The sequence below is a fragment of the Lampris incognitus genome, chromosome 2, assembly GCF_029633865.1.
Source record: "Lampris incognitus isolate fLamInc1 chromosome 2, fLamInc1.hap2, whole genome shotgun sequence".
Taxonomy (NCBI): domain Eukaryota; kingdom Metazoa; phylum Chordata; class Actinopteri; order Lampriformes; family Lampridae; genus Lampris; species Lampris incognitus.
Genome location: NC_079212.1, coordinates 28,012,864 through 28,038,356, shown reverse-complemented (window position 1 = coordinate 28,038,356; position 25,493 = coordinate 28,012,864). Strand labels below are relative to the sequence as shown.

General features: G+C 41.9%; 2 protein-coding genes across 3 annotated transcripts in view; both read right to left on the bottom strand.

Moving 5' to 3' along the window:
• kif1b (kinesin family member 1B) overlaps nt 1–7,503 on the bottom strand; it is a 77,249-nt gene extending 69,746 nt beyond the window's left edge. For both annotated transcript variants that reach the window (XM_056273846.1, XM_056273847.1), the window contains exons 1-2: nt 7,255–7,503; nt 5,906–6,060 (exon numbers count right to left, since the gene is read on the bottom strand). In XM_056273846.1, the coding sequence (XP_056129821.1) occupies nt 5,906–6,011 (106 nt within the window). In that variant the 5' untranslated portion in view covers nt 6,012–6,060; nt 7,255–7,503. The remainder of the gene's footprint in view (nt 1–5,905; nt 6,061–7,254) is intronic.
• Nucleotides 7,504–9,090: 1,587 nt separating this feature from the next.
• The window catches only part of ube4b (ubiquitination factor E4B, UFD2 homolog (S. cerevisiae)), a 35,223-nt gene continuing 18,820 nt past the window's right edge, over nt 9,091–25,493 (bottom strand). The window contains exons 16-27 of the mRNA XM_056272790.1: nt 22,897–23,035; nt 22,683–22,782; nt 22,327–22,454; nt 21,981–22,079; nt 21,499–21,734; nt 21,241–21,367; nt 19,685–19,829; nt 18,877–19,011; nt 17,429–17,620; nt 14,520–14,694; nt 9,564–9,710; nt 9,091–9,274 (exon numbers count right to left, since the gene is read on the bottom strand). Of these exons, the coding sequence (XP_056128765.1) occupies nt 9,210–9,274; nt 9,564–9,710; nt 14,520–14,694; nt 17,429–17,620; nt 18,877–19,011; nt 19,685–19,829; nt 21,241–21,367; nt 21,499–21,734; nt 21,981–22,079; nt 22,327–22,454; nt 22,683–22,782; nt 22,897–23,035 (1,688 nt within the window). The 3' untranslated portion in view covers nt 9,091–9,209. The remainder of the gene's footprint in view (nt 9,275–9,563; nt 9,711–14,519; nt 14,695–17,428; nt 17,621–18,876; nt 19,012–19,684; nt 19,830–21,240; nt 21,368–21,498; nt 21,735–21,980; nt 22,080–22,326; nt 22,455–22,682; nt 22,783–22,896; nt 23,036–25,493) is intronic.

The window sequence follows — 25,493 nt, the reverse complement described above, 5'->3', positions numbered from 1 at the left end:
TCATCGGCATACTGCAGATGGACGTGGTTTTACTTTTAGCCCTGAACCTGTTGATGTTCAGAAGATTCCCATTAGTTCTGTACATGACTTTGACTCCATGAGGCAGATTGGGACCCGGTGAGTTGTATGATGGTGGCAATGAAGACAGGGGCAATGACATAGCCTTGTTTAACAACTGTATGGACCTTGAAAGACTCTGTCTTGTCTCCATAACTGCTGAGTACTCTAGCTGACAGTCATGTAGTAGTCGTAGTACTCCTATATTTGCCAGGACATCTTATTTTTGACAGAACTAGCCAGAGGGCCTGGCAGTTTACAGAATCAAAAGCTTTGGTTAAGTCTATAAAGGCCATGTACAATGGCTGATTCTGTTCCTGGGCTTTTTCTTGGAGTTGGAGAGCAGTAAAAATAATATCCATGGTGCCTCGGTTGGGACAAAAACTGCTCTGGGATTCTGGCAGAATTTCTTCTGATATTGGGGGCCACAGTAGTTTCAGCACTCAGTTTCATCCCTTCTTAAAGATAGAGACAATGAGTGCATCCCTAAGTTGTGCTGGAATGTCCTCTTTTTTCTCTTTTTTTAAGTAGCAGGGCATGAATATGTTTGAGAAGTGTATATCCACCTGCGCTCAGTACTTGAGATTTTCATCTTCATGATGGCATCCTAGACTTCTCTTAAGACTAGGTGGTGCTGCCACATTCTGTTTTTGGGTTGTTGAAGAGCATCTATCTCAGGGCTAGAGTCCTGGTTTAAAAGGTCTTGATAATGCCCTTTCCACCTCTCTTTGATTGACTCATCTGTTAGCAGTGTGTCCATCTTTGGAGTGAAGGGGAGTCAGATGGTGGTGGCTGGGACTGTATATTGCTTTAGCAGTGTCGAAGAAGCCTCTGGTATCCCCAGAGTCTGCAAGGTGTTGGATCTCAAGGGGCTTCTCCGTCTACCACTGGTTCTTCAATTTCCCGACCCAGCTTTGGATGGCTGACTTTGCACTTGCATAGGCATCTTGTTTATTTTGGCAGTTGATGTCATTCTGCCAGATGGTAAAGGCTTGCCTCTTGTCCTGATGCATGCTAAATAATCCAGGTAAGGAAATCCCACAAAGTTGAATCAGTTCATCTGGACAACGTTTAGTGGAAGAAACGTTTCATCACTCATCTAAGTGACTTTGTCAGTCTCATCTGACTCTAGGTATCCCCAACCTTTTTAACAGCACAGTTGCATAAAGATCGAAACCTACAATCGGTTTAACATGCAAACTGCCGTGACCATTAATTAGTTACAATGGCCAAGTGTACTCTTCCTGTGGACAAAGGCAGATGCAGTTATGACGTACGATGAGAAAGTTATGACGTTACTCAGTGGCATAAATACTTACTAACCCCTGAAATGAGATCCAGGCAGTAGTTGCAAGAAAAAGGTGATAGATTGTCTGAAGCAGTTAGAACAGGACAAAGCTATTGACAGAATTTTGTACCATAGATTATACTCAGGGTAAGCCACACCTAGTCTGTATGGTTTACTCAAGATAAATAAACAGGATGAGCCATTACAGCCTATTGTTAGTATAATTAACTCAGTGACCTATAACACCTCAAAGTTGCTGGCATCTATACTTAACCCATTGGTAGGCAGTATTGAACATCACATTCAGAACACTGGATTTTGTGGATAAGGTGAAAGACATCATTATGGAGGCGGATGAAACAATGGTCTCTTATGATATTGTCTCTCCATGTATGTTCCTGTTGATGAAGCAGTGGAGGTAGTCTGTAGGAAACTACATGACTACCCCACCCTTAGGACCACCCTTAACACTGACCAAGTGTGTCTGCTCCTGAAGCTGTCTTCAGTCCACGTAATTCACATACAGAGGCAGTACTATAAAAACATGGCTGTGCTATGGTTCCCCAGTTTCACCCATAGTGGCCAACTTGTACATGGAGGAAGTGGAAAAGAGGGCTCTGATGTCTTATCCAAGGACACCACCTAGCCATTGGTTCAGATTTGTGGACAACACCTGGGGTAACATTAAATCTCAGGACGTACCACACTTCACTGACCATATCAACTCTGTGGACAACCACATCAAGTTCACCAGGGAGGATATGAAAAATGACAGGTTAGCTTTCCTTGACGGTGAAATTGCAATTTGTGATGGGGGACATTTGATTGTTGATGTTTACCATAAACCAACACATACTGATCAGTACTTAAGGTTTGACTCTCATCATCCACTGGAGCACAAACTAGGAACCATCAGAACACTGTACCACCGAGATGGGCCCTGGTTAATAGTGGTTATCCTAGCTGGGCGTTTGTCAAAGCCAGGAAGATGCCCAAACAGTACACCAGCCGATAGAAGAGAGGAGAAGGACAACACTTTCCACTGTATTGTTTATAAGGTCGGGGGTACCTGCAGTCAGCTGAGACTGACAAAATCAATCAGATGAGTGATTAAATTTTTCTCCCACTAAACATTGTATCCAGATGAACTGATTCTACATTCTGGGACTTGCCTCTTAATGTTGATTAACTGTTGGATTTCCAAGTCATTCTCATCAAAACAATCTTGGTGGTTCTTCATCCAAGAAAGGTTTTACCGGTGCCAGTGATTGCAGTCCTGAGCATATCCCAGTGGCTTTCAGTATCATCTGGATACTGCTTGGGCATTGATGTACTGAGCATGGCCTGGAACTGTTGACGTGAGGTGGTATCAGTCAGTCCCTCGAGGCTGAGCTTTGGGCAGCTCTCCTTTTTTTGCACCCTTCTTTTCCAGTGAAGATGGATGGACAAGGTGGAGCGGATAAGGCGGTGGTCAGTCCAGCAGTCATCTGCACTGATCATCACTCTGGTGTTAAGTACCTCTTGTCGGTCTCTCTGACGGATGATAATGTAGTCAATGAGTTGCCAAATGTTAGAACAGGGTGGTTCCAGGTTGTTTTAAATTTGTTCTTCTGGTGGAAGAGTGTGTTGGTGATGGTTAGCCTGTGTTCTGAGAATGTTGTTAACAGCAGGATGTAGTTTTTATTTCCAACTCCTTCCTTGCCAATTATGCCTCTCCACAAGTTGTAACACACATGCACATACACGCGTGAGTGCACACAAGCATACAGAGTATTTCACTTTTAACATCGTGAACCACAAAAATGTATGGTGGGAAGCTGTGCATTTCACAGTTGAGTTTGGTTTCTCATGGGATGAAAATAGTCTGAAGATTAAAACAACCCTCTTTTTTTTTCCATTTCACCCCAAAAACCTGCTCTGGATTTCGAACTCTTCTCTCTGCTATCTTGGAGAAAAATTACAGGAATGAAACACCTAGTGTAAAAACCTTTGCAACACAAGATGCTCACAAAATATAAAGCAGAGGTATATCATGAGACGGAGCTGGGAAAAAACACTGGCTTGTCAAAAAAAAAAAAAAAAAGAATTTATCTGGAAAAACTGATGAAAGTCTAAAGAAAGCCATCAGTTGTCATTAAGGGGTGCATGCAGAGTAAAATACATACATTGGATGTTAGCCAATCTGCACCTTAAAACTGCAAATTCCTTCGAAAAAACAAATCCAGGCAGAACTATGTCTTGATGCATGCTCAATAATCCAGGTAAGGAAATAATAGAAAGTTGAATCTATTCATCTGGACACAATGTTTATTTGGAGAAACGTTTTATCCATATCCAAGTGACATATTCAGTCTCAATTGACTGCAGGCATCCCCACCCTTATAAGCTGCATAATGACCGAACCAACAACCGGTTCACATATAAATTGCCGTGACCATTAACTAAAGTAACAATGGCCATGTGTACTATTCACACAGGGTTGGGGAATAGTTGCAATCACAGCATTGTAAGATGGCGACAGATGTGCACATCCTTGATAAGGAGGAACACTGGTTTGAATGGGGAGTCAAAGAGGCCATCCATGCGAAGAGGGAATGACCATCCAAGTTGCTGGTATGCTCTGGTATACAACCTATGAGAATGTTGATTAAGCATGATGGACTGACTTACAGAAAGGATATACTGCTTGTCAAATCACCTCTATCGTGTTTGCCTGTGTGTGGGGGTACACCTCAGTCATAAACTATGATCTCTCAGCATCCTAATAAGACAGCATTCCCAGCATACCATCTGCAATAGAGTCCTGATGAAGGGAGAGCAGAGTATGGCGGCCTGCCAACTTCCCTTTCTGCTCTGCAATCTGCCCATGTGATAGGAGGCAGAGTAGGCACTACCGCAGCCTCCTTTCTCTCCACCTCTCCCTCACTAACCCCCCAAAACACTGCATATTCTACTGCAGCTCTGTTACAAAATGTGAGTCACCCTTCAGCAATTCAGAGTGTCATTGGCATAATGCAAACCCATGGATATAAACCAAAAGCACTGGGGATTTGACACAACATCTCTCTACGGACAAGTCTGATATATAAAAGGGCAAGTGAGCCATAACTTGGGGAGAGGCTTCAGCTTATGGAAGATTCATATTGGCTTAGTCTAATATGGTTCATATGAATCAACTGACAAGACACAACTTGAGGGGGAAAAAAAAAAACATGCTTGCAGAACAGGTTTTTGTAATGTGCTGTTACTGGGTCACTTAAAATCACAATTGTAATGCAGCAACAGGGAGGTAGTATTTATCTGCTGGTTTAAAGGAGGAACACAACAGTGTTTGCGGTCAACTAACCCCATTTAAGTGGTTGGTGACTCATGGTCATAGGTTACCTAGCTGGGCCAGACTATAAATCTCTTTTGGAGACCTCCCCTTCATGCTTCAGTATCAACCCTTTCATGTAGTCTGACAAACCCCTCTGTTATCCAAAATAAATATATCATCACTGTTTTATATATGCAGCTGCCATCAAATCACATTGATATTGCTGAATGAAATTGTGCACATAAATTTTAATATATTCCTAGACTGCTATGTGCTGATTCATCTGATGTGGGGTGAACTTTTTGATAATGCCATATTTGCAGCATGAAAGCATGTCTGGAATATTAGATTGAGGTTTCACTATATTTTTTTTTTTTGAATAAGCATTTGACCAGGTTTTTAACTCTTTACTAGCCTATTTTCACACAAACCGCACATTTGTGAACAGCCAAACATGACCAAACCACCCAACACTGTGTACACAAAATACATAAAACTAAAGCTTAAGGAGACATAGCAACTGCATCTACACAACATCCAACCTAGTTATTGATTCCTATTATAAACTGTCAGCGCAGAGATATACTACATCAGCTGACACTGCAGCTGAATCTAAATGAAGGTCATTTTAGTTTGCACTTCTCTATCCAACTCCACACAGAACTTCTGCAAAGTTCCTGAAAGGCTTAACTCCACTTACTTACTTCTTTTTGAAAACAGGTTCTCCTGGAAATTACTTTGTATTTAAAAATTATCATACAAAAACCTATGACGTAAACCATATATATTCGTCAGATAAGAAAAACAAAAATGATGACATTACCATAACGTACACAGTAAAATACATATCCATCCTCAGACATTAAGAATGCAATAATGTATAGATAAATTGGGGGAGTGGGCAGTTAGCCCTAGAAAGAACCCCCCCCCCAACTCCATTGCCCCCCACCTTCCCCAGTATTGACTAACTCAGCGTTTCTCACACAGACTCCTCTGGCATGCAGCTCCTTTCAGAGGAGGAAGAATTTGTCTTTGTGAGCCTTTATTTCTTTTCAGACTGTTTTGTCTCCAACTGTCCACCATTTAGTTTGCTCCTTCTGCTGTTCCCCCGATTAAAACTTCTGAAGGAGGACCATGGGGGATCACATGTAAATGCTCTCCATACATACTAGTGGACAAGGGTGCGCAAACCTGCAGTACTTTTATTTGCGTGCTTTGGCCTGCATATGGAAGTGGGTACTTACTTGTGGAGTTGCCTTGCATCTGAATAATACATTTTGAATCCTTGCTCATCTCCCTGGAGTTGAAGGGCCGAACTCGGACAGCGACTTTTACAGACGCCCCTGACATGGCTGCGGTTTTAGGACTTTCTCCCGGTAAAATTTCAAATATGTCTCTCCTGTGGGGAAAAAAAGTGGAAAATTGCCGATTGTGTTAGGCGGGTGAATTTAAGCTCATGTTAAAAGAGAACATAGTGACATGCTAACTAGCATCTAAAGTCTAGCCATGACACTTGATTGCAATTGCTGGGAGTCCCACAATGGCCCTCCCTTCACTTCCAATCATAGCAGCCTGACACAAATATGGCCGACCAGAACCATTGGGGCTTTTACATTCGGTAAACATACATTATCACCCAAGTTAACAGTTCAGAGTTAAGGGGTTTGATTAAGACTGTAGCACAATTGAAACAAACCTACAACAGTGAACTGCACAACACAAAACCATTCAGTTATTCTGCTCGACAATCTGACAAATGTCATCCGTTCTACAATGGATCAAATGGATCAGATTCCTCTACATTTCACGCCACATGACTACATAAACCAAGCATCTGATGTTTCTTTTCCCATTATGTCCTTGCAGTCAGCCATACTTGCTAAAAAGCATACGCCCATGAAATTCTATCCACCCTATTCGATACAGACTACAGTTATACAGCGAGGTGGGCCTGTTTTATCATGTCAATGTATAGGATGGCTCACCGGAGATAAACCAAAAAAATCCGATTGAATGCAATTGTGTTGGAAATGGAAGCGGACTAATCTGCGTTGCGTTATCTTCAATTATGCACGGAATTGCAATGGTTGTAGTGATACGGACTCGATATATTGTGGCCGCTAGCCTTCGGGAGAGGGGGGGGGTTGTTGAAATAATTTAACTACTGGATTAAAGCTGATACGACGCGAAAACCCTTATTTTGTTTCACGGATTATATGCATAACCCTGAAGGTACGAACTACAACGTTTAAGACGTATTCTGCAGTGTGGCTTTGTAAGTCTCCATGGGACAATTTCGTCTAAAATATTAACTGTACTTGGTTAATTAAACAAAGTAATCAAGTATTTTACCCTTTAAGATATCGAGAATACGTACTAAACAAGACTAGCTTTCCTTTTTAAACTTGGGCTAGCGAGACATCTGACACAACATCCGAATACTCCACTCCCATGAATCCCGAATATCGAGTACTACCCCAACGATCAATGTAATGCTAATCCATCTAATCCACTAAAACACCACCGAATGAGAGATCTATACGGATTTTAACATTCCATGATAACTGGAAGAGGGGGTCTACGTTTGACTCACTTGTATTCTCACGAAGACAGCAGCAACACCATAGGAGAGCGACGAGAACTAGCGGGCGTCAAAATGTGGTTTAATCAGAATCGGCGAGCAGAAAATGCAAGTCCACTTTTATGAAAAACTCCCATTATTATAAGCAGTATCGTCCACCGGATTGGCTTTCACTGCACACGGCGTCTCTTTGATGAGGCTATTTTCCAAATTCAGATAAAAAAATAAAAGGCGGTTGGTTGTATTTCTGCATACAGGCGAAAGCAGAATTGATGGATCGCCTTGATTTACCGAAGAGATTACGTCAACTCCCTCTTCGGCTACACAGAGCGACAGCTTCACAAACCAATCAACGCGAAGCAGTGGTTTGATTTATAGAGCTTGAGAACCAATGGGCGGGCCGCAAAAAACGGAAGGGCGTCGTTTCTGGTCGTGACGCCATACTGCAGGATTTCGACTCGCCGCCGCACCATAACCCGGCATTCAGAAGTTAGAAATTGCGCCGTCTAGCAGGAAAATTGAAGCACTTGCATTTTTATACTGCTCACAGGGACTCGCTTACAAAATCAAAACATCCTCTTTTTAATCCCCGAATCTGTACGCAAACCGATGAGTAACCTTGGCTACTCAGCGATATTTTCCATTAATCACGATATAGGATAAAATGATATATGTTCTAATTTTGACTGTTGTGCTAATTTTCTCCCTTCTGAACTACGGAGGGTCCCCAGAATTCATCCACTAGTTTAATGTTTGAGGGAAAAACACAAAACTACCAATAGTAAATTATCAAATATCACAACGAAAAAACAAACACACACATAAATTGATAAAAGTATCTTATACCCCCAGAAAGCAAGACTAGTTGTGAAGATGTGTGCATCATCATTTATTTCAGTTTAAAATCCTAGCTTCCAAAACAGGTATGTGGTTAACAGAAATAATCTGCTGTACAGTTAAGGTCAGCAAGGTCAAGTTAGGTACAGTGCGCTTTGAGAGAGACCATCTTGAGATGTTGATGGCGGTGAAGGGCAGACTTTTCAATGGTGCGCTCCTACGACTGTGCCTGGTGTTCATGCTACATTCTCTCGTGTTTGTTCAGCTTCACCATAAAGGTTATTTGTCCATGAGGCGCTTAGGAGGTTCTAGACTTGAGGCCATGCACACACAAGAAGTCAGTCTTTATCAAATTCAACAAAGAAAAGGAATGGGGGAGGGAGGACTAGAAAGGATCAACCGTACAAGTCTGGAAAAGGGCTGCTCGACTTTCCGCTGTACTCAGAAGAAAGCAGGCATTTAGGCTTAAAGTTTACATTGAGCTGCATCCTTTGGGCATATTTCTACTTCTAAGCCCCGTCAGTAACAAGCACAAGGTTGTGCGTATACTTTGTTAACTGAATGATTCAAAGCAAACATAATGTTGATTATCTTGCTCATCATTGTGCCATGACAATGAAACTTGAGAAAAGCCATTTTAGTAGAATCCCTCTCCCCAAATCCCCTCCCTAAAATGTATTTCCCTACCCTTCACATATTTGAAAGTTGTTTTTTTATCAAACCAACATACAATCTTACAAAACAGAGCGAGAAAAATTAACATGATCAATGGAGCAAATGAATGCACCTTGCTGCTAGACCTTGTACGTGGTGGCAACTTATCCTCGCAGCATTATAATGCCTCAGCTCTTGTTAAATATATGTATATATCATTATATATACACAAAATCATGAGCAAAAAAACCCCTTTTTAAAAGTCTTAACTTTATTATGTTTCGTTATCAGAGCAAAGGACCATCAAACGATGATCTGAGACAAAAAAAGATAAAGCTGGGTAAAAATCAAATACGATTTCCTCTTTTGTCCTTTTTATTTTTTATTTTTTTGCTGTTTGTGGTGGTGTTGATGATATCGAATTCAGGGGAGTTGCCATCATCCCTATGTGATGGTTAGCAGTGCAGATGATGCTGCTAGACAGTTCGCCTCCCCTGCTTCTCTCTCATCCACGTCTGGATCCTTTCCTTCAACTCGGGGACTGTATGAAGAGAAAAAAAATAAATGAACAGAGCCCAACCTAAGAACAAGCATGGAAACTGGTGCTTGCAGTCCAACATTCAGAAAACTTAAATAATAATAATCATACTGTACTTTGTGTCCCAAAATCATTTGCCTTGTTTCAAAAACTAGACAACCAATTGTACTGTTGTTAGAAGCACTGACTACATATTTCTAACTTCCTTTCAGTAAAAGGCCCATATAAAACAGCAACTTAGTGAAACGTGATGTTGCAGTACCCTGGTGAAAATATATCATGGATCAGTTACCTGACTCCAGCATGCTTTCTGTGAGCGGCTGTCTGTTGAAGGGGTCGGTGGGCGAGTTGAGCAGGTGGCGCAGGATGATGGAGCGGTCCATAATGTTCCCAGAGGGCAGTATCACAGGATCAGTCATGAGGGTATCCATTAGAGGATCTGTTGAACATAAATATTATTTTATTTAAATACAGAATCAATGCGCAAAACAACCCAAGATAAAAAACTTCACAACGCTCCATCATTTAATGGCTCTTGGTTTAGAGCTCTTGAATAGTTTTATGGCACACTGCAGAGAAGTGATTTATAGGCATTAGCAGCACTAGTAGACACATTTAGCCACTACAATGGGTCAAGTTACCCTTTCCTATTTCTGTGACATGAAAGGTGTGGTATGGCCTATTTTGATTAAAACTCCTTACATTTTGAGACAAGCCAGCAAACCAGCAGGACTTAATAATGTTCATATTATTTTGGTCATAAATCTGTACAATTCTACGATAGAAACTAAATTACTGGTTTTACTTTGTAGTGAATGTACTGCTTTGGTAAGGCAGTTTCGCAAATAAATAAACAAGCAGATGATAACCACAACAACAAACACCTCACAAAAACAGACTTGGAGCAGGCATGTCAAGGTCACATGAAACTTCTTGAAAACAACTGGTGGGTTTCAAGAGACACCTGACACCTCCAGTGTTTCTCAGCTTCAGCTGCAGAATACTGATTCCCCTTAATATTTTCTCACATCTAAGGCGGTCTGAGTTCATTTGTCTGGCTGACACACAATCCCAATAATTTAGGTGCGAAGCCCGGAGGCTTGCTTGGATCACCTAGAGAAACATCCATTCAAGAGTCAAGAACTTTATTGTCATTGTGCAAGCGCAACGAATTTGCAGTTGTGTCAACCTCAACATGGTGCATACATAAGAGATAAGAAAATATAACATCAGCAATAAAAAGTAGTACTGTCTAAACAATATAAGTGCAAAATATAAGTAGTATAAGGAATAAATTACAATACGGTTAACGGTAAAATACAACTTACAAAGAGCAAAAACATCATTAGCAAAAATGCAGTAAAGGTCTCTAACTTTTGAAAATCCAACCCAGATAGCCCAAGTTTTTGATATCATAGAGTTACAAGTGCGCCTATCAAAACCCAAAGAACAGGAAATGGCCATGAAAAAGGCCTCATTAAAAGAAATGAATTAGCTACGGGTTAGCAAGCAAGGAGATGGCAGCATAGGATAACGTACTCCCAACAAAGTTAAAAGCCCATAATGCATTTCTTTGATCAAGATTCAGTTTTAAGTAACGAGGACTATGGTCCGGGGCGTCCGGGTAGCGTAGTGGTCTATTCCGTTGCCTACCAACATGGGGATCTCTGGTTTGAATCCCTGTGTTACCGCGGCTTGGTCAGGCATCCCTACAGACACAATTGGCCATGTCTGTGGGTGGGAAGCGGATGTAGGTATGTGTCCTGATCACTGCACTAGCACCTCCTCTGGTCAGTCGGGGTGCGTGTTCAGGGGGAGGGGAACGGGGGGAATAGTGTCAGCGTCCCCCTGACGAAACTTCTCACTGTCAGGTGAAAAGAGGCGGCTGGCAAATTCACATGTATCGGAGGAGGCATGTGGTAGTCTGCAGCCCTCCCCAGATCGGCAGAGGGGGTGGAGCAGCAACCGGGACGGCTCGGAAGAGTGGGGCAATTGGCCGCGTACAATTGGGGAGAAAAGGGGGGGGGGGGATCCACAAGCTATTTGGGAGTAAATATACCAACAAAAAAAATTTTTTTTTCATTATTCTCCATCAATTTCCTCCCTCTTAATCAAAAGATTAGGGAAGAAGTAAGGGGATGGAACCTAATACCTCCTCTTAATTTTAGTTCTCGAATTGAATTGGTTAAAATTAATATCTTACCAAGATTGCTGTATCTCTTCCAGTCTTCCACTAGATCTACCTGACCAATAATTTCAGAAATGGGACAAACTTATTTTGAGGTAAATTTGGCAAGGGCAAAGACCTAGAATTAGATATCAGAGTCTATAGTTAGCAAAAAACAAGGCAGGGGTCGCACTCCTGTGTCTAAAAGATTACAATATTGCTGCTCAATTAAGACCTTTGACCTGTTGGTGTAATCCAGAATATTTTTCTAGGTGGCAGGAGATTGAGGAGGTTATAACAGAGGAGTATCCAATTCAAGCTGTAATTGGGGAAAAGGTTTTAATGAATAACTTAATTGATTTGGGCAAGGGCAAAGACCTAGAATTAGATATCAGAGTCTATAGTTAGCTAAAAACAAGGTAGGGGTCGCACTCCTGTGTCTAAAAGATTATTATTTTGCTGCTCAATTAAAACCTTTGACCTGTTGGTGTAATCCAGATTGAGGAGACTATAACAGAGGAGTATCCAATTGAAGCTGTAATTGGGGAAAAGGTTTTGATGAAAAACTTAATTGATTTGGGCAATCCATGGAGTAGTTTGCCACTTAAGCTGTGGAACAAGGTAATAGCCCAAAATTATTTAAGGAGGCTATCAAAGTTTTGAGATGGTGTGCGTATAACCCGGATTTTGTACCTAATAGATTAGATGCAAGATTTAAGGGGTGGGTGACTTATTCAAGGCTTAACGGCATACTGTACTTTTTTGCATCAGGGGTCCATGAAGATTTTTCAAAATTTGAAGATGCAGCATGGCTTGAATAATAACAATTTTTACAGATTTCTTCAAGGTTGACATTATATGGAGCAATTAATGAAGATAAATAAACAACTGTACTTGGATAATCCATCCATCCATTATCCAAGCCGCTTATCCCAATTGGGGTCACGGGATGCTGCAGCCTATCCCAGCAGTCACTGGGCAGCAGGCGGGGAGACACCCTGGACAGGCCACCAAGCCATCACAGACAATATTATACTAATCATATCTGTGATAATATTATACTTGGATAATATTATACTAAAAATCTTCAAAGAGGCTTATGTTTTGAATTCCAACCAAAGAAAAACCATCTCAAAACTTTATAAGGGTCTACAACAAACAAAACGTAACTGGCAGCCTGTACAGTGTGTCTCCCCACCCAATGACTGCTGAGATAGGCTCCAGCATCCCACCGACCCCGGTTGGGATAAGCGGCTTCGGTAACTGGATGGATGGATATGTGAAACAAAAATGGAAAAAGGAAGGAAACCTTGGAATAACGGAGTAAGAGTGGGAGAATTTATGTGGGCTGCACTGGAAAACTTCAAGTTTAGCTTTATGGAGAGTTTTGCTGGAAAAACCTCATTAGGTTCTTTATTACTCCAGTTCAAAAGAGTCATTATACCAAATCTTCCAACTGCTGGGGACAATGTGGTTTCTCTGAGGCAAATCATTATCATATATTCTGGTCTTGCCCAGTATTAATTCCTTTCTGGCTGGAGGTTCATAAAGTTTTCCAAGAAACAATCCAGGTGGACATCCCATTTAAACTAGAGACCCTGTGTGTTGGTACCCTGCCATCAGAAAATGTTACCTCTTATGATGGATATCTATTTTGGATTTTAAGTGCAGTGGGAAGAAAAGCCATTACTAGAAAGTGGCTAAAACCAGAAATACCACAATTGATGATTGGATTGACATTATTTATGATATCTTTAGGATGGAAAGAATTACTTTCTCTATTAGACTGCAACAACAGGACAAGTTTTTGAAAAGATGGGAAAGTTGGATTGGATACACCTGTATGACCATCATTTGTTTAATGGGATTTTCTTCATCTTTTTTTTTTCTTTCCTTCCTAACTTTTTGTAAAGAGATCTGAGTATCATGAAGGTACACCCAAACATTCTGGTTCTATTTATTAAGTTTGGTTTTCTATTTTTTATTATGTATTTTATTTACTTTATTGGCCCTTATTTGCCTCTGTATTGTCTAATTTAACTTAGTGTTATTACCTTCTGTTACAATTGTGTTTTACAGAAGACTCAGGTAGATGAGGCTTCTAAGTCCTATGTAAATAGGTACACTGTTTGTATGGACCTTGGTATAACTCAATAAAACGGACCCCCCCCCCAAATAAATAAATAAATAAAAGGCATTAAATGAATCCTGCACTGAAATGTCACAAGGTTACCATGATGGGGCTTGTGTGTTACATGTTTAAAAATAAGATCTGGCGGGGGGGGTTGATAACACCGTTCAGAAAGCTGACACCGAAGTGTTCCGTATGGCACACTTCATACAAGTGTGGTGGGCAGGCTGACATATCTAGGAATCAAAGGTGGTATGTGTGCCGCATTCTGCCTCAAGATTATATTAAGTCCGTAGTTATAGGATAGCCTTGCTCTAACTTGTCTATATGGTCTCTATGCACCACAAATCCCCTGCTAAATGTCTGGGATTCTACCATGATTGAAGCTGGTAAAGTTGTATTCTGTTTGCATGGATTGACTTGGGATCAGAGGCGACTTCTTTTTAACTACTTGGACATTTTCAGGGGTATCATAAACTGAGTGAAAAATGCAACAACCCTTAATTTCATGATTGGAATTCAAGTGTGTTCAGCAAAATGCATCCTGTTAGGTTGTAAACAAAATGACTATCAACAAAGCCATATCACCTTATTGCTAGAGAACATTCTCCACAACAACTTGAAAATATAGTTGCTTTACAAGTACAAAAAATGTAAAGTCATGTGTGTCAGGACTGAACACAAGTCACAGCCTGTATAATGCAAACAACTTTTAAGACCTGGAAATGCATTTTCTATACTTTTCCAGATCTGGGTAAGAACTCGATCATAAGGAATACACAGGGCAATAAAATAGGAAATTTTAAAGTTGCTTGAACTTCTTTTGTGATCTATTACATGTGATTAAGAAAAAGAAGTCCTACACAGAAATGCTGACAACCAACACACACACACACACACATACACATGAAAGCACACGCATACGCGCAAACACACACACACACACACACCTTTGAACTCGTCAGGTGCATCACTGTAGTCCATTTCAGACTGAGAGTTCTTGGCGACTATCTCTTCCACCTTCTCCGATAGCAGCTTAAATTTTTCAATGGCGATGGTGGACTTGATACCGGCCTTTCTCATCTTGGAGATCACCTCCTCGAAAAGCTCTCGACTGTAGGACCGCTGTTGAAAAATCAGAGAAGAGGTAAAATGTTTTAGGAAAATAAGAAAGGAACATCTTGATGCATGCTCAGTAATCCATCCATCCATTATCTGAACCGCTTAACCTGCTCTCAGGGTCACACAGATGCTGGAGCCTATCCCAGCAGTCATTGGGTGGCAGGCGGGGAGACACCCTGGATAGGCTGCCAGGCCACCACACACACACACACACAGCCCACACACACACACACACACACACATTCATACCTAGGGGCAATTTTTAGTATGGCCAATTCACCTGACCTGCATGTCTTTGGACTGTGGGAAGAAACCGGAAGCACTTGGAGGAAACCCACGCAGACACCGGGAGAACATGCAAACTCCACACAGGACGACCCCCCCCCCCCCCAAGATTGGACTACCCCGGGGCTCAAACCCAGAACCTTCTTGCTGTGACATGACCGCACTAACCACTGCACCACTGCACCACGATGCTGCCTGCTCAATAATCCAGATAAGGAAATCCCAGAAAGTTGAATCACTTCATCTGGACACAACATTCCTAGTATCTCCACCCTTATAAAAAATACAGTGGCACAACAACAGAAACCAACGATCAGTTTCATATGCAAATTGCCATGATGATCTACAGGCCAATGGCCACTCAAGAATGACGATATGTGCATCCTTGATATGGAGGAACGCTGGTTTGAAGGGGGAGACAGAGTCCATCTATGTGAAGAGGGAACGGGACTGACCATCATTGAACCGAGGAGGGACTAAGAGTACATCGTTCGTCATTTTACAATGCTGTGATTGCAACTATTCCCCAATCCTCTGTGAATAGTGGCCATTGTACACATGGCCATTGTAAATCTATAGTTAATGTCTTTATGAATGCTCAATAATCCAGGTAAGAAAATCAAAGAAGGCTGAATCAGTTCATCTGGATACAATGTTTACAGACAGACAGGTTTCATCAGTCATCTAAGTGACCTCTTCAACATTGAAGAGGTCACTTAGATGAGTGAACATCACCACCATTTATTTCCATCAGTGAGAGGTCACTGATATCTCATCTAATTACATGCAATCTTATCACACACATCTAATAATTTCATCACTCATCTAAGTGATGAGCGATGAAACGTATCTGTCAAACATTGTATCCAGATGAACTGATTCAACCTTCTCTGATCTATAGTCAATGGTCACAGCAATTTACATATGAAACCGATCGTTGCTTTCAGTCATCATGCAACTACTACTACTACTTTCGGCTGCTCCCGTTAGGGGTCGCCTCGATGGATCATCCGTTTCCATCTCTTCCTGTCCTCTGCATCTTCCTCTGTCACACCAATCACCTGCATGTTCTCTCTCACATTCATAAACCTCCTCTTTGGCCTTTCTCTTTTCTTCTTCCCTGGCAGCTCCATATTCAGCAACCTTCTCCCAATATAACCAGTATCTCTCCTCCACACATGTCCAAGCCATCTCAAACTTGCCTCTTGCTTTGTCTCCAAACCGTCCAATCCGAGCTGTCCCTCTAATACACTCGCTCCTAATCCTGTCCTTCTTCGTCACTCCCAATGAAAATCTTAGCATTTTCAACTCTGCCACCTCCAGCCTTTTTGTTAGTGCCACTGTCTCCAAACCATATAACATAGCTGGTCTCACTACCATCTTGTAAACCTTCCCTTTAACTCTTGCTGGTACCCTTCTGTCGCAAATCACTCCTGACACTCTTCTCCACCCAGTCCACCCTGCCTACACTCTCTTCTTCACCTCTCTTCTTCACGCCCCGTTACTTTGGACAGTCAACCCCAAGTATTTAAACTCATACGCCTTCATCACCTCTACTCCTTGCATCCTGACCATTCCACTGTCCACCCTCTCATTCACACATATGTATTCCGTCTTGCTCCTACTGACGTTCATTCCTCTTCTCTCTAGTGCATATCTCCACCCCTCCAGGCTCTCCTCAAACTGTACCCTACTCTCGCTACAGATCACAATGTCATCCACAAACATCATAGTCCACAGAGACTCCTACCTGAGCTCATCTGTCAACCTGTCCATCACCACTGCAAACAAGAAAGGGCTCGGTCAATCCCTTTCAGTCGGTCGTCATTACAACTGTTCTGTTTATAAGGTTGGGGGATGCCCGCAGTCAGCTGAGACTGACCATGTCACTTAGATGACAGATGAAACATTGCTCCCACTAAATGTTGTGTCCTGATGAACTGATTCAATTTCCAGTGGAAAAGAACATATAGAGAACTTGGGATATGAAAGTCTTGGAAAAAAATGCTCTTTCAGCGTTCTTTACCTCAGGCAATGTTGAGAACAAGTGTTGACCTTGTAATCAATTTCTTTGAATACATTAAGTACTCTACTTAAAATGAGACCAAGAAAAAAACCCACTGAATATATGAACGTCATACATTCAACAGAAAGTGTCATAACAAAAAGCTATGTTCTGGTCATAAGATCAGAACATAACTGTGATGTTAACTGCGATTATCTCCCTTGTTGTGCTTTATTGTAGAAGCACTTTTTTTTACATTTATTTTTTTTATCAGAAATAAAGGTTACCTGCTGAATGGTGAACATCACCACCATTTTAAGTGCCAATTTTTTTGCAAACATTTGCAAGTTTTGCAGTTTGTATTGTCATTATCTTTCATTGTCACTGCTGACCCCAACTGTGAACTGAATTCCTTCATGAGTCAGTTAAGTTGGAACTGAATTGAACCTGGTCATCTGCAATAGCCTTGGCGAAACGGGCACAGTCAAGCTGCAAGTAAATGTCAGTCAGTTGGTCTAGAAGCTTCTTGGGCTCAAATCCATATTTTTCCGGGTTCTCCACCTTCAGGTCCCGACACTTGGGCCCACACAGCTGCTGGAGGTTAAAGTTCAGCATGGCCGCAAGACGAGGCCCCAGCTCCTGAGGATGGAGGAGGAAACAGTCAAAAACATCCGTCAACAACAACATCCATTGTGTGTCTGAGATTCTTCTGTAAGAAGTCAGGTTGTTGTGAAGGGTCTAGTGTGTTGGTGTAGTGTTCTGTGCCTATCACATCGCTGGCTAGTAGAAATGCGAACAGGAGAGCTGGGCATCTAAGTCTCTCCCTGCCAGTACATAGCTTCTCCGACAGCAAGCCCTATGTAGTGCCTCCTCGTGGCAACACACAGTAACTGGGTACACTTTGGACCCTGGCTGAACTACAAGGGACTCGGAGGAGGTCTGGCCCCTAGACGTGCGGTACGCAGGCCCACCGGTGTGTGGATATTCCCTGATGCCCATGAACCAGCCCCCAGCTATGGGTTAAATAGTGCCACTGCCTAGTGGATACCTCGGGAGAGGAATAGGTTACGGGAGTAAAGCCCTTCAGAAACTCAACGTCGACAGTGCTGTTGTTTTTTTTGTTTTGTTTTGTTTTTTGTTGCCCTTTTGTATCTGTTTGTCGGAGAGTACTGCTGGCGTCGTGTGACTGGCTGCCGCTTCTCCCTCTCGTAGTCCCCCCTTCCCATCCACCCCGTATGTCTGTGTTATGTTTATCTGTTATCTTGTTTCACCGCCATTTATTGTAAAGTGACTTTGAGTGTTAGAAAAACGCTATATAAGTTTGATTTATTATTATCCAGTCTTGTTCCATCCATCCACATTTTATTAAAACATAGGTATCCCTACAGACTCATTGCCTTGTGTGTATGTCCCTACAGACTCACTGCCTTGTTATTGCCTTGTTAGTGTGTGTGTGTGTGTGTGTGTGTGTGCGTGCGTGCGTGCGTGCGTGCGTGCGTGCGTAAATTCCATTCATTCTCTATTTCTGCTAAATCCAATTCAGTAGGCACTGGACAGAAGACAAGGAAAGATTGCCAGTCCATCACATCATAAGACCCCCACACAGAATCCCTAATGCACAAATCCAACTTATGGGCAATTTAAAGTCTTCAATTGACTTAACATGCATGTCTTTGGACTCAAGGAAGAAATCAGATGGAAGTCCACACAAACTCCAGGAGAACATACCATTTCCACAAAGATAGATTGGGGTCAAACCTAGGACCCTCTATGAGGAAACAATGCAAACCACTAAGTTACCGACATTTCTCATAGCCTTTCTCAACAGATAGCCTATGTTGGTTTTATGCAAGTCTGACTTCCGTGTATGCCCTTTGAGTTCAAGAAGTACTCACAGGCCTGAGGAAGGGCTTCTGGACCTGCTTGGTGAGGATGTGGAACATGTCCACTGTCTCTGTGGCCAGCGCGAGGTAGGAACGAGACACCCGCTCGTCCTGAGTCAGCTGAGACTGGCGGCTCTGCTGCTGCTCCTAGATGGAAAGGGTGAGATTGGGGTGAGAGATATATTCAAATTAAATCAGCCACCACCATTATCTTAACCGGTAGTCACCAAAGTGGAATTAAGAAAGTGCCATGAATTTTCTAGACTAGGGACATGCCAACATGTCCCAAAGCTAGTGAGCACAGTAATAATCACTGTAAGTTAGTTAAACTGATGGCTTGCAGTCCAAGTCTCTTGGGTCCTTGCACTTCGGCTGGTTTTCTATCCTGGTAGTGAATTAAATTTACCTGTTGTTCCAGGTATCAAAACTCCCTGATTAATTGTTGGGCAGCATCTTTGCTTGTTCTGGATTTTTTTCCATACTTTTCAATGCAAGACATTTGCTTATGAATTTTTAAAATATCTCTTGCTCCCATGTTGTCATTGTGTTTCTGTCCACTCCACTTCTGTGTTTCATCACAGTGTAAATCAGTTCACAAAATCAAACAGTGGCTTTCTCCCTGTTAAAGGTTTTTCTTAGGGAGTTGTTCCTTATCCGATTAGAGGGTCTAAGGACAGGATGTTGTGTGGCTGTTAAGCCCCCTGAGGCAAATTTGTAATTTGTGATATTGGGTTATACAAATAAAATTTAATTGAATTGAATTGGCTCTCTAGTGTGATTAATGCCTGAATAATAATTTGTTTGATGTTTGAGCACGGACCCTGGGCAGCTGCTCCCACTGTTCTTTATTCTTCATCTCCTCCTGGACCTCATGGATGCGTTTCAGGGACTCTAGGCTCTCGTCTAATAGGAAGGTGGTGTCATTGATCAGCATGTTGATGTAGCGCACAAACTGCTTCCCAGAGCTACAAGAGGGGTGGGCAACATAATTGAAGACAGTTAAATTGTGAGGATTTCTTAAGACAATGTCACATAAAGTCAATTTCTCTTAAAAAATAGTGTTCTGCTTAAACGAAAATGTCTTGATACATGCTCAATAATCCAGAAAGTTGAATCGGAAATCCCAGAAAGTTGAATCGGTTCATTGAGAGAGTTCAGTGGGAGAAACCACAGATAGTTGAATCAGTTCATCTGGACACAACATTTATGGAGAGAAACATTTCATCACTCATCTCAGTGACATCTTCAGTCTCAACTGACTGCATGTATCCCCACCCTTATAACAATACAGTGGCATAACAACAGAAACCAATGATCGGTTTCATGTGCCAATTGCCATGATGATGTACAGGCCAGTGGCCACTCTTTCAAGGATGAGGATGTGCAAATCCTTGATAGGGAGGAACACTGGTTTGAACAGGGAGTCAAAGAGGCCATCTATGTGAAGAGGGAACAACCAGGGGCGGGGTTTAAAAGTACATCTGTTGCCATTTTACAATGCTGTCGTTGCAACTATTCCCCAATCAGATCATTGGTTGTGGTCGTTAAGCAACTGTGCTGTTTATAAGGTTAGGGGATACCTGCAGTCAGCTGAGACTGACTAAGTCACTTAGATGAGTGATGAAACATTTCTCCTACTAAATGCTGTGTCCAGAATAGATCCAACTATTTTGTATATATTGCACATTGTACATATACTGGTACGCTCTACTATGTCCATCTACCTCAGGCATGTATGTAAGTAACCTGATAACATTTATTTCAGCATCTCTGATATACTCTCTGCACCACTGCACTTTGTTGTCTCTTATTTCGCCTGCATATATTTAATCCTTGTGTATATATCTGAAGATTGTTGTTGCTGTGTTGTTATTCTATGTTAAGTACACCGTGAGAGCCACAAAACCGGGGTCAAATTCCATGTGTGTGCAAACCTACGTGGCCAATAAACCTAATTATGATTCAGATGAACTGATTCAACTTTCTGGGGTTACACGAAAACACTGATATCAATGACTATTAATATTAAATATGGGTTTATCAAGTCTAGGGACTTCTTTATACAAAAATCTTGGATGGCTAGAGAATCAACTATTCAGGGACCTTCCAGACCAAAACTTACTTAAAATATGCAATTTTATTTCACTCGGTACCATTAACTATTTAAATAACATTTTAAAAGCCATTGTTATTTTGTAATCAATTATTTGACATTATTTAACATTTAAGGAAAAGGTTTTAACGCATTTTGAAAGGCCTAACCATTCTGACAAAGTCATTACTTTAAACTGTTGCAAGATTGCCAGTTTTTGGTTCTTTGGATGGAAAAATTCTGGTTTCTACTAAGCAGCTCTGACAGTTTAACAGCAAACTCACTTGAATTCCTCGAGGAAGGTACCGTGGTGGCCAATATTCTGCCAGAGGCTTTTGAAGATGGTGCTGATGTGATAGCGGATGGTGAACTTATCGTAGAATTCACTGGTAGCACCAGTGTGCTCCACATCTGGTGGGAGGACTGGGGTCAGTTTTATGTAACAATGTCTTGCTAGTTCAAACTCTTAAGTTATCTTAATAAACCTTACAGACACAACATGTATTCTTTAATAGAGGAAGCGCGTGGCTCTTAGGACTCACCGGTGTAGAACTTCATGAGGGCAGGGACAAGCTGCTTGATGGACAGTGGGTGGTTTTCCATCATCTCAGAGAACCGCTGGGTGCGTGGCTGTACAGCTGGGTTGGTGACAAACAGAACCTCCACCAGCTTGGCAATAAGGTATGGGTTCCTGATGTAGTTCTGGCTACATATGAACACAATCAGGAAGGTGACGATGTCCTGAACACATGGTTCATACAGGACCTGAGGGGAATACCTGGCAGAGAGGAGGGAGAAGGGGAAGAGAGGAATTACAGGTTATGCCTGAGGGGAGCACATTTCATGTTAAATAAAAGTGACTTACTTTCCAATGAGAAACATCATAGCTCAAACATTAATCCTTTAACAACCACCCAGCTATATATGAGAGAGAGAGAGAGAGAGAGAGAGAGAGAGAGAGAGAGAGAGAGAGAGAGAGAGAGAGAGAGAGAGAGAGAGAGAGAGCGCGAGAGAGAGAACTCACTGCACAACGAAAAGCAGGAACTCTGCTACATCTTCGATGTAGAACTCAGGAAGAGCAGCAAAGCTTTTGGGAATATCTGGGTTCAGTGGCAAGGTAATGCTGTGTATGAGATGGACAACCAGGTAAGGAAACATTAGGCAGAACATTGTTAGATCTATTTGATTTTGACCAACTCTGAAATGAAACATGTCATGACAGACAATGGAAACTATCCAGAGAGATACCAAAACAAACTCGAAAAAAACGAAAACAAAACCCTTTTATGCAAAACCACCTCTACTGCTTTCTTCTCACATCACATCAAGCCAATGGTGGCAACATGATGTGTCAGTCACAGGAGACTCACTGTGGATAGGCAGGGTCCACCATACGTAGAATGAGCTGAATGACCGTGCTGTAGAACTGCAGACATCTGCGTAACAGGTTTTCATCCAGAAGGCCCGCGTCAGCACAGGCTTTGGCCCGCACCAGTTTCTGACAGGACAAAGTCACACATCATTACCATAATAACACTGTGTTGTTATTACACCCCTTGCAGCTTTTTACATCATTGAGGTAGGAAGGCTAGGTCTGAAAACAATCCCTTTAACATCATGCTCCAATAAGATGCAAAAGCTAATTGTAAGTCATCCTTTTGAGGGTTTTTTTAACCAAAGGTCGATTGACTTAATTAGGATTAAAGGAAAACCATATGAAACCAACCTTAAGCTGGGTTTTGCATCTCTTCAGCATCTCTCTGTGTCGACTGGCCAAGGGAGAGTCCTTCCATTGGCCTTCGCTGTTCTTCAGCTCTTCTACAGTCCTGACACAAGAAACACACAGAAGAGTAAATACTTACATAAAGCCCATACTAAGATAATCTGTGAATCTGAGAGGTTTAGGGAGAATGACAGAGGGAAAGTGTATGTTCGTGTACCTGTTGAGCTCACGGATGGCCCGCAGCCTGCGAATGTAGCGCCTGCAGCCTGGCAGGATGGACAGGTGGTGTGTGTGCAGTGTCAGGAAGAAACACTCTGTGGGAAACTTGGGTTCGGAGAACGTGGCAATGTCTTCATCTATGATAAGGAACAAATTTAAGTAAAAACACATAAAATGAAGACAAATTATGACAGGATTTACACAGCAAGCAGGTTGTGATTATCTAATCCAAGATGGCCCATATACAACTACCACAATGTGTTGCGCCTACCAGTTTTGATTTGAATACCTTTTTGCCCCCCATTGCCTCCCCACCACTGTGTGCCACACTGTGCCAGCAGAGGAGCCATGTGCAAAGTTAATGTTTATGTTTATGTTTCCTTTTGCGCTGGAGCTGAAATTAAAACTAGAAAATCCCACAGAAAAACTACAATGACTACATTAAATGACACCATGCAACAGGGTCTGTGCATGTGAAGCCAGTGTTGATTGATCACATGTTGGTCAACACCAGCATCTCCTCCACTTACCACAACATGAATTCTGATGTTTTGGTTTTCTGACCACAAAAGACAAATGCCTAATCATTGCTATTTTGGTACACATTGTAGGATTAGTACAGGGTGCAATGATGGCCCTGTAGGATATCAACTGGATGTGACATGAATGTAAAATCAATCATTGAATACCAACATCATGAACCCCTCCCTCCAGCACGATCTGGCCTTGTTGAGCACGGTTATCAAAACTACCAAAAACCCAGAAATGACAACAGTTTGCAACCATTCCACACCAAACTGTGCACTAATGGAAATGCCATTTGAAAGGCTTCTCTCGGTGCTCTGAACCGTTCCCCCTTGCTATGCAAAAGCACGATTAGATAGTCTGTCTAAAACATTGTTGGATACTTCCTAATTCTGTGAGCTTAGTGTTAAATCTTCCTGTGAGTATTCAAACTTACTTGCCATACTTGATGTTAATGTTCATGTCATTAGGTTAAATATTACACCAGTAAAAATGGAAAAATAATTGAGGCCTCTGGAATATATAGGCCATTGGTGAACAAGTATATTGGTTACTGTGAGCTGGAAAATTAGGTCAGCTTTTCAAAGACTAAGTGGCATTTAGAACTTGAACTGTGTATAGTTCAGCTGCATCTGCTGCAGTCATAAACACAACAGTCAAAAGTTTAAAAGAAGCAGGGTGAATATTGAGATAGTTAATGATAATAATAAATTCTATTTGTACAGCGCTTTTCAAAATACTCAAAGACGCTTAGCAACATACCAAAAACATGAAATGCACAACATTAATCACACATTAAAGGCAATTCTGAAGAGGTGAGTTTTGATTAATGATTTGAACATGGACAGATCAGTGCAGTCTCTGATGTGTTTGGGGAGGGAGTTCCAGAGGAGGGGGGCAGCAATGGAGAAGGCTCTGTCTCCCTAGGTCCGGTGCATGGTTCTGTGTGGTGGAGACAGGAGGTTAGCATCGGCGGAGTGAAGGCTGTGGGAAGGAGTATGGTAGCGGAGCAGGTCAGTGAAGTAGGAGGGGGCCTGGTTATGGAGGGCTTTGTAAGTGAGGAGAATAAGTAGTAACTTCCTTGAACATATAATATTTGTTATTCTTTTGTTGAATTCTAATGGTTTTATTTTTATCATTTGTTTTTGTTTTATTTATGCTTGTTCATATTTTTTATTTTATTTTGCATGTTTGAAATAAAGACATTTGATTTGATTTGATTTGATTTGATTTGATTTGGATCTGTTGTGGAACAGGGAGCCAGTGGAGGTTCTGGAGGACAGAAATGATGTGGTCACAGTGGAGTGGGTGAGCAGGCGAGCAGCAGAGTTCTGGATGTACCAGAGTTTGTTTAGGACTTTAGATGATAAGCCATAGAGAATGCTTATGCAGTAGTCAATTCTGGATGTGATGAAGGCATGGATCAAGGTTTCAGCAGCAGAGAAAGAGAGCGATGGGTGAAGACAAGCTATGTTTTTTAGGTGGGAAAAGGCAGTTCTGGTGATTTGATTGACATAGTGTTCAAAGGAGAGGTTACTGTTGAAAATGATTCCGAGGTTGTGGTTGTGTGGGGACGGGGACAACGTGGAGTTATTGATGGCAGAAGTTGTGAGTGGTTTTGGTAAGGGATTTGGGACTGATGATGATCATGTCAGATTTATCACAATTTAGTTTGAGCAAATTGACTTGCATCCATGATTTGATTTCAGTGAGGCAGTTGCTCAGACTGGAGTAAGTTGTAGTGGTGATGGATTTAGTGGCAATGAAGAGCTGGATGTCAACCGTGGAAGTGGAGACAATGACGACGTATGATGTTATCAAGGGGGTGCATGTAAAGGATGAACAGGAGAGGACCCAGCACCGAACCCTGGGGGACACCTTGAGACAGAGGAGTGGTGAAGGAGGTGCAGCTGTTGATGCTGATGAACTGTTGTCTGTTTGTAAGAGATGATTTTAGCCACGAGAGGCTACCCAGTTTTCCCTTGGGTATTAATAAAGTATTTCTGATTCTAATTCTGAGAGGGCAGTAACGGTGATGTTAATACAGGGATGATTCATCCAATACTGCTC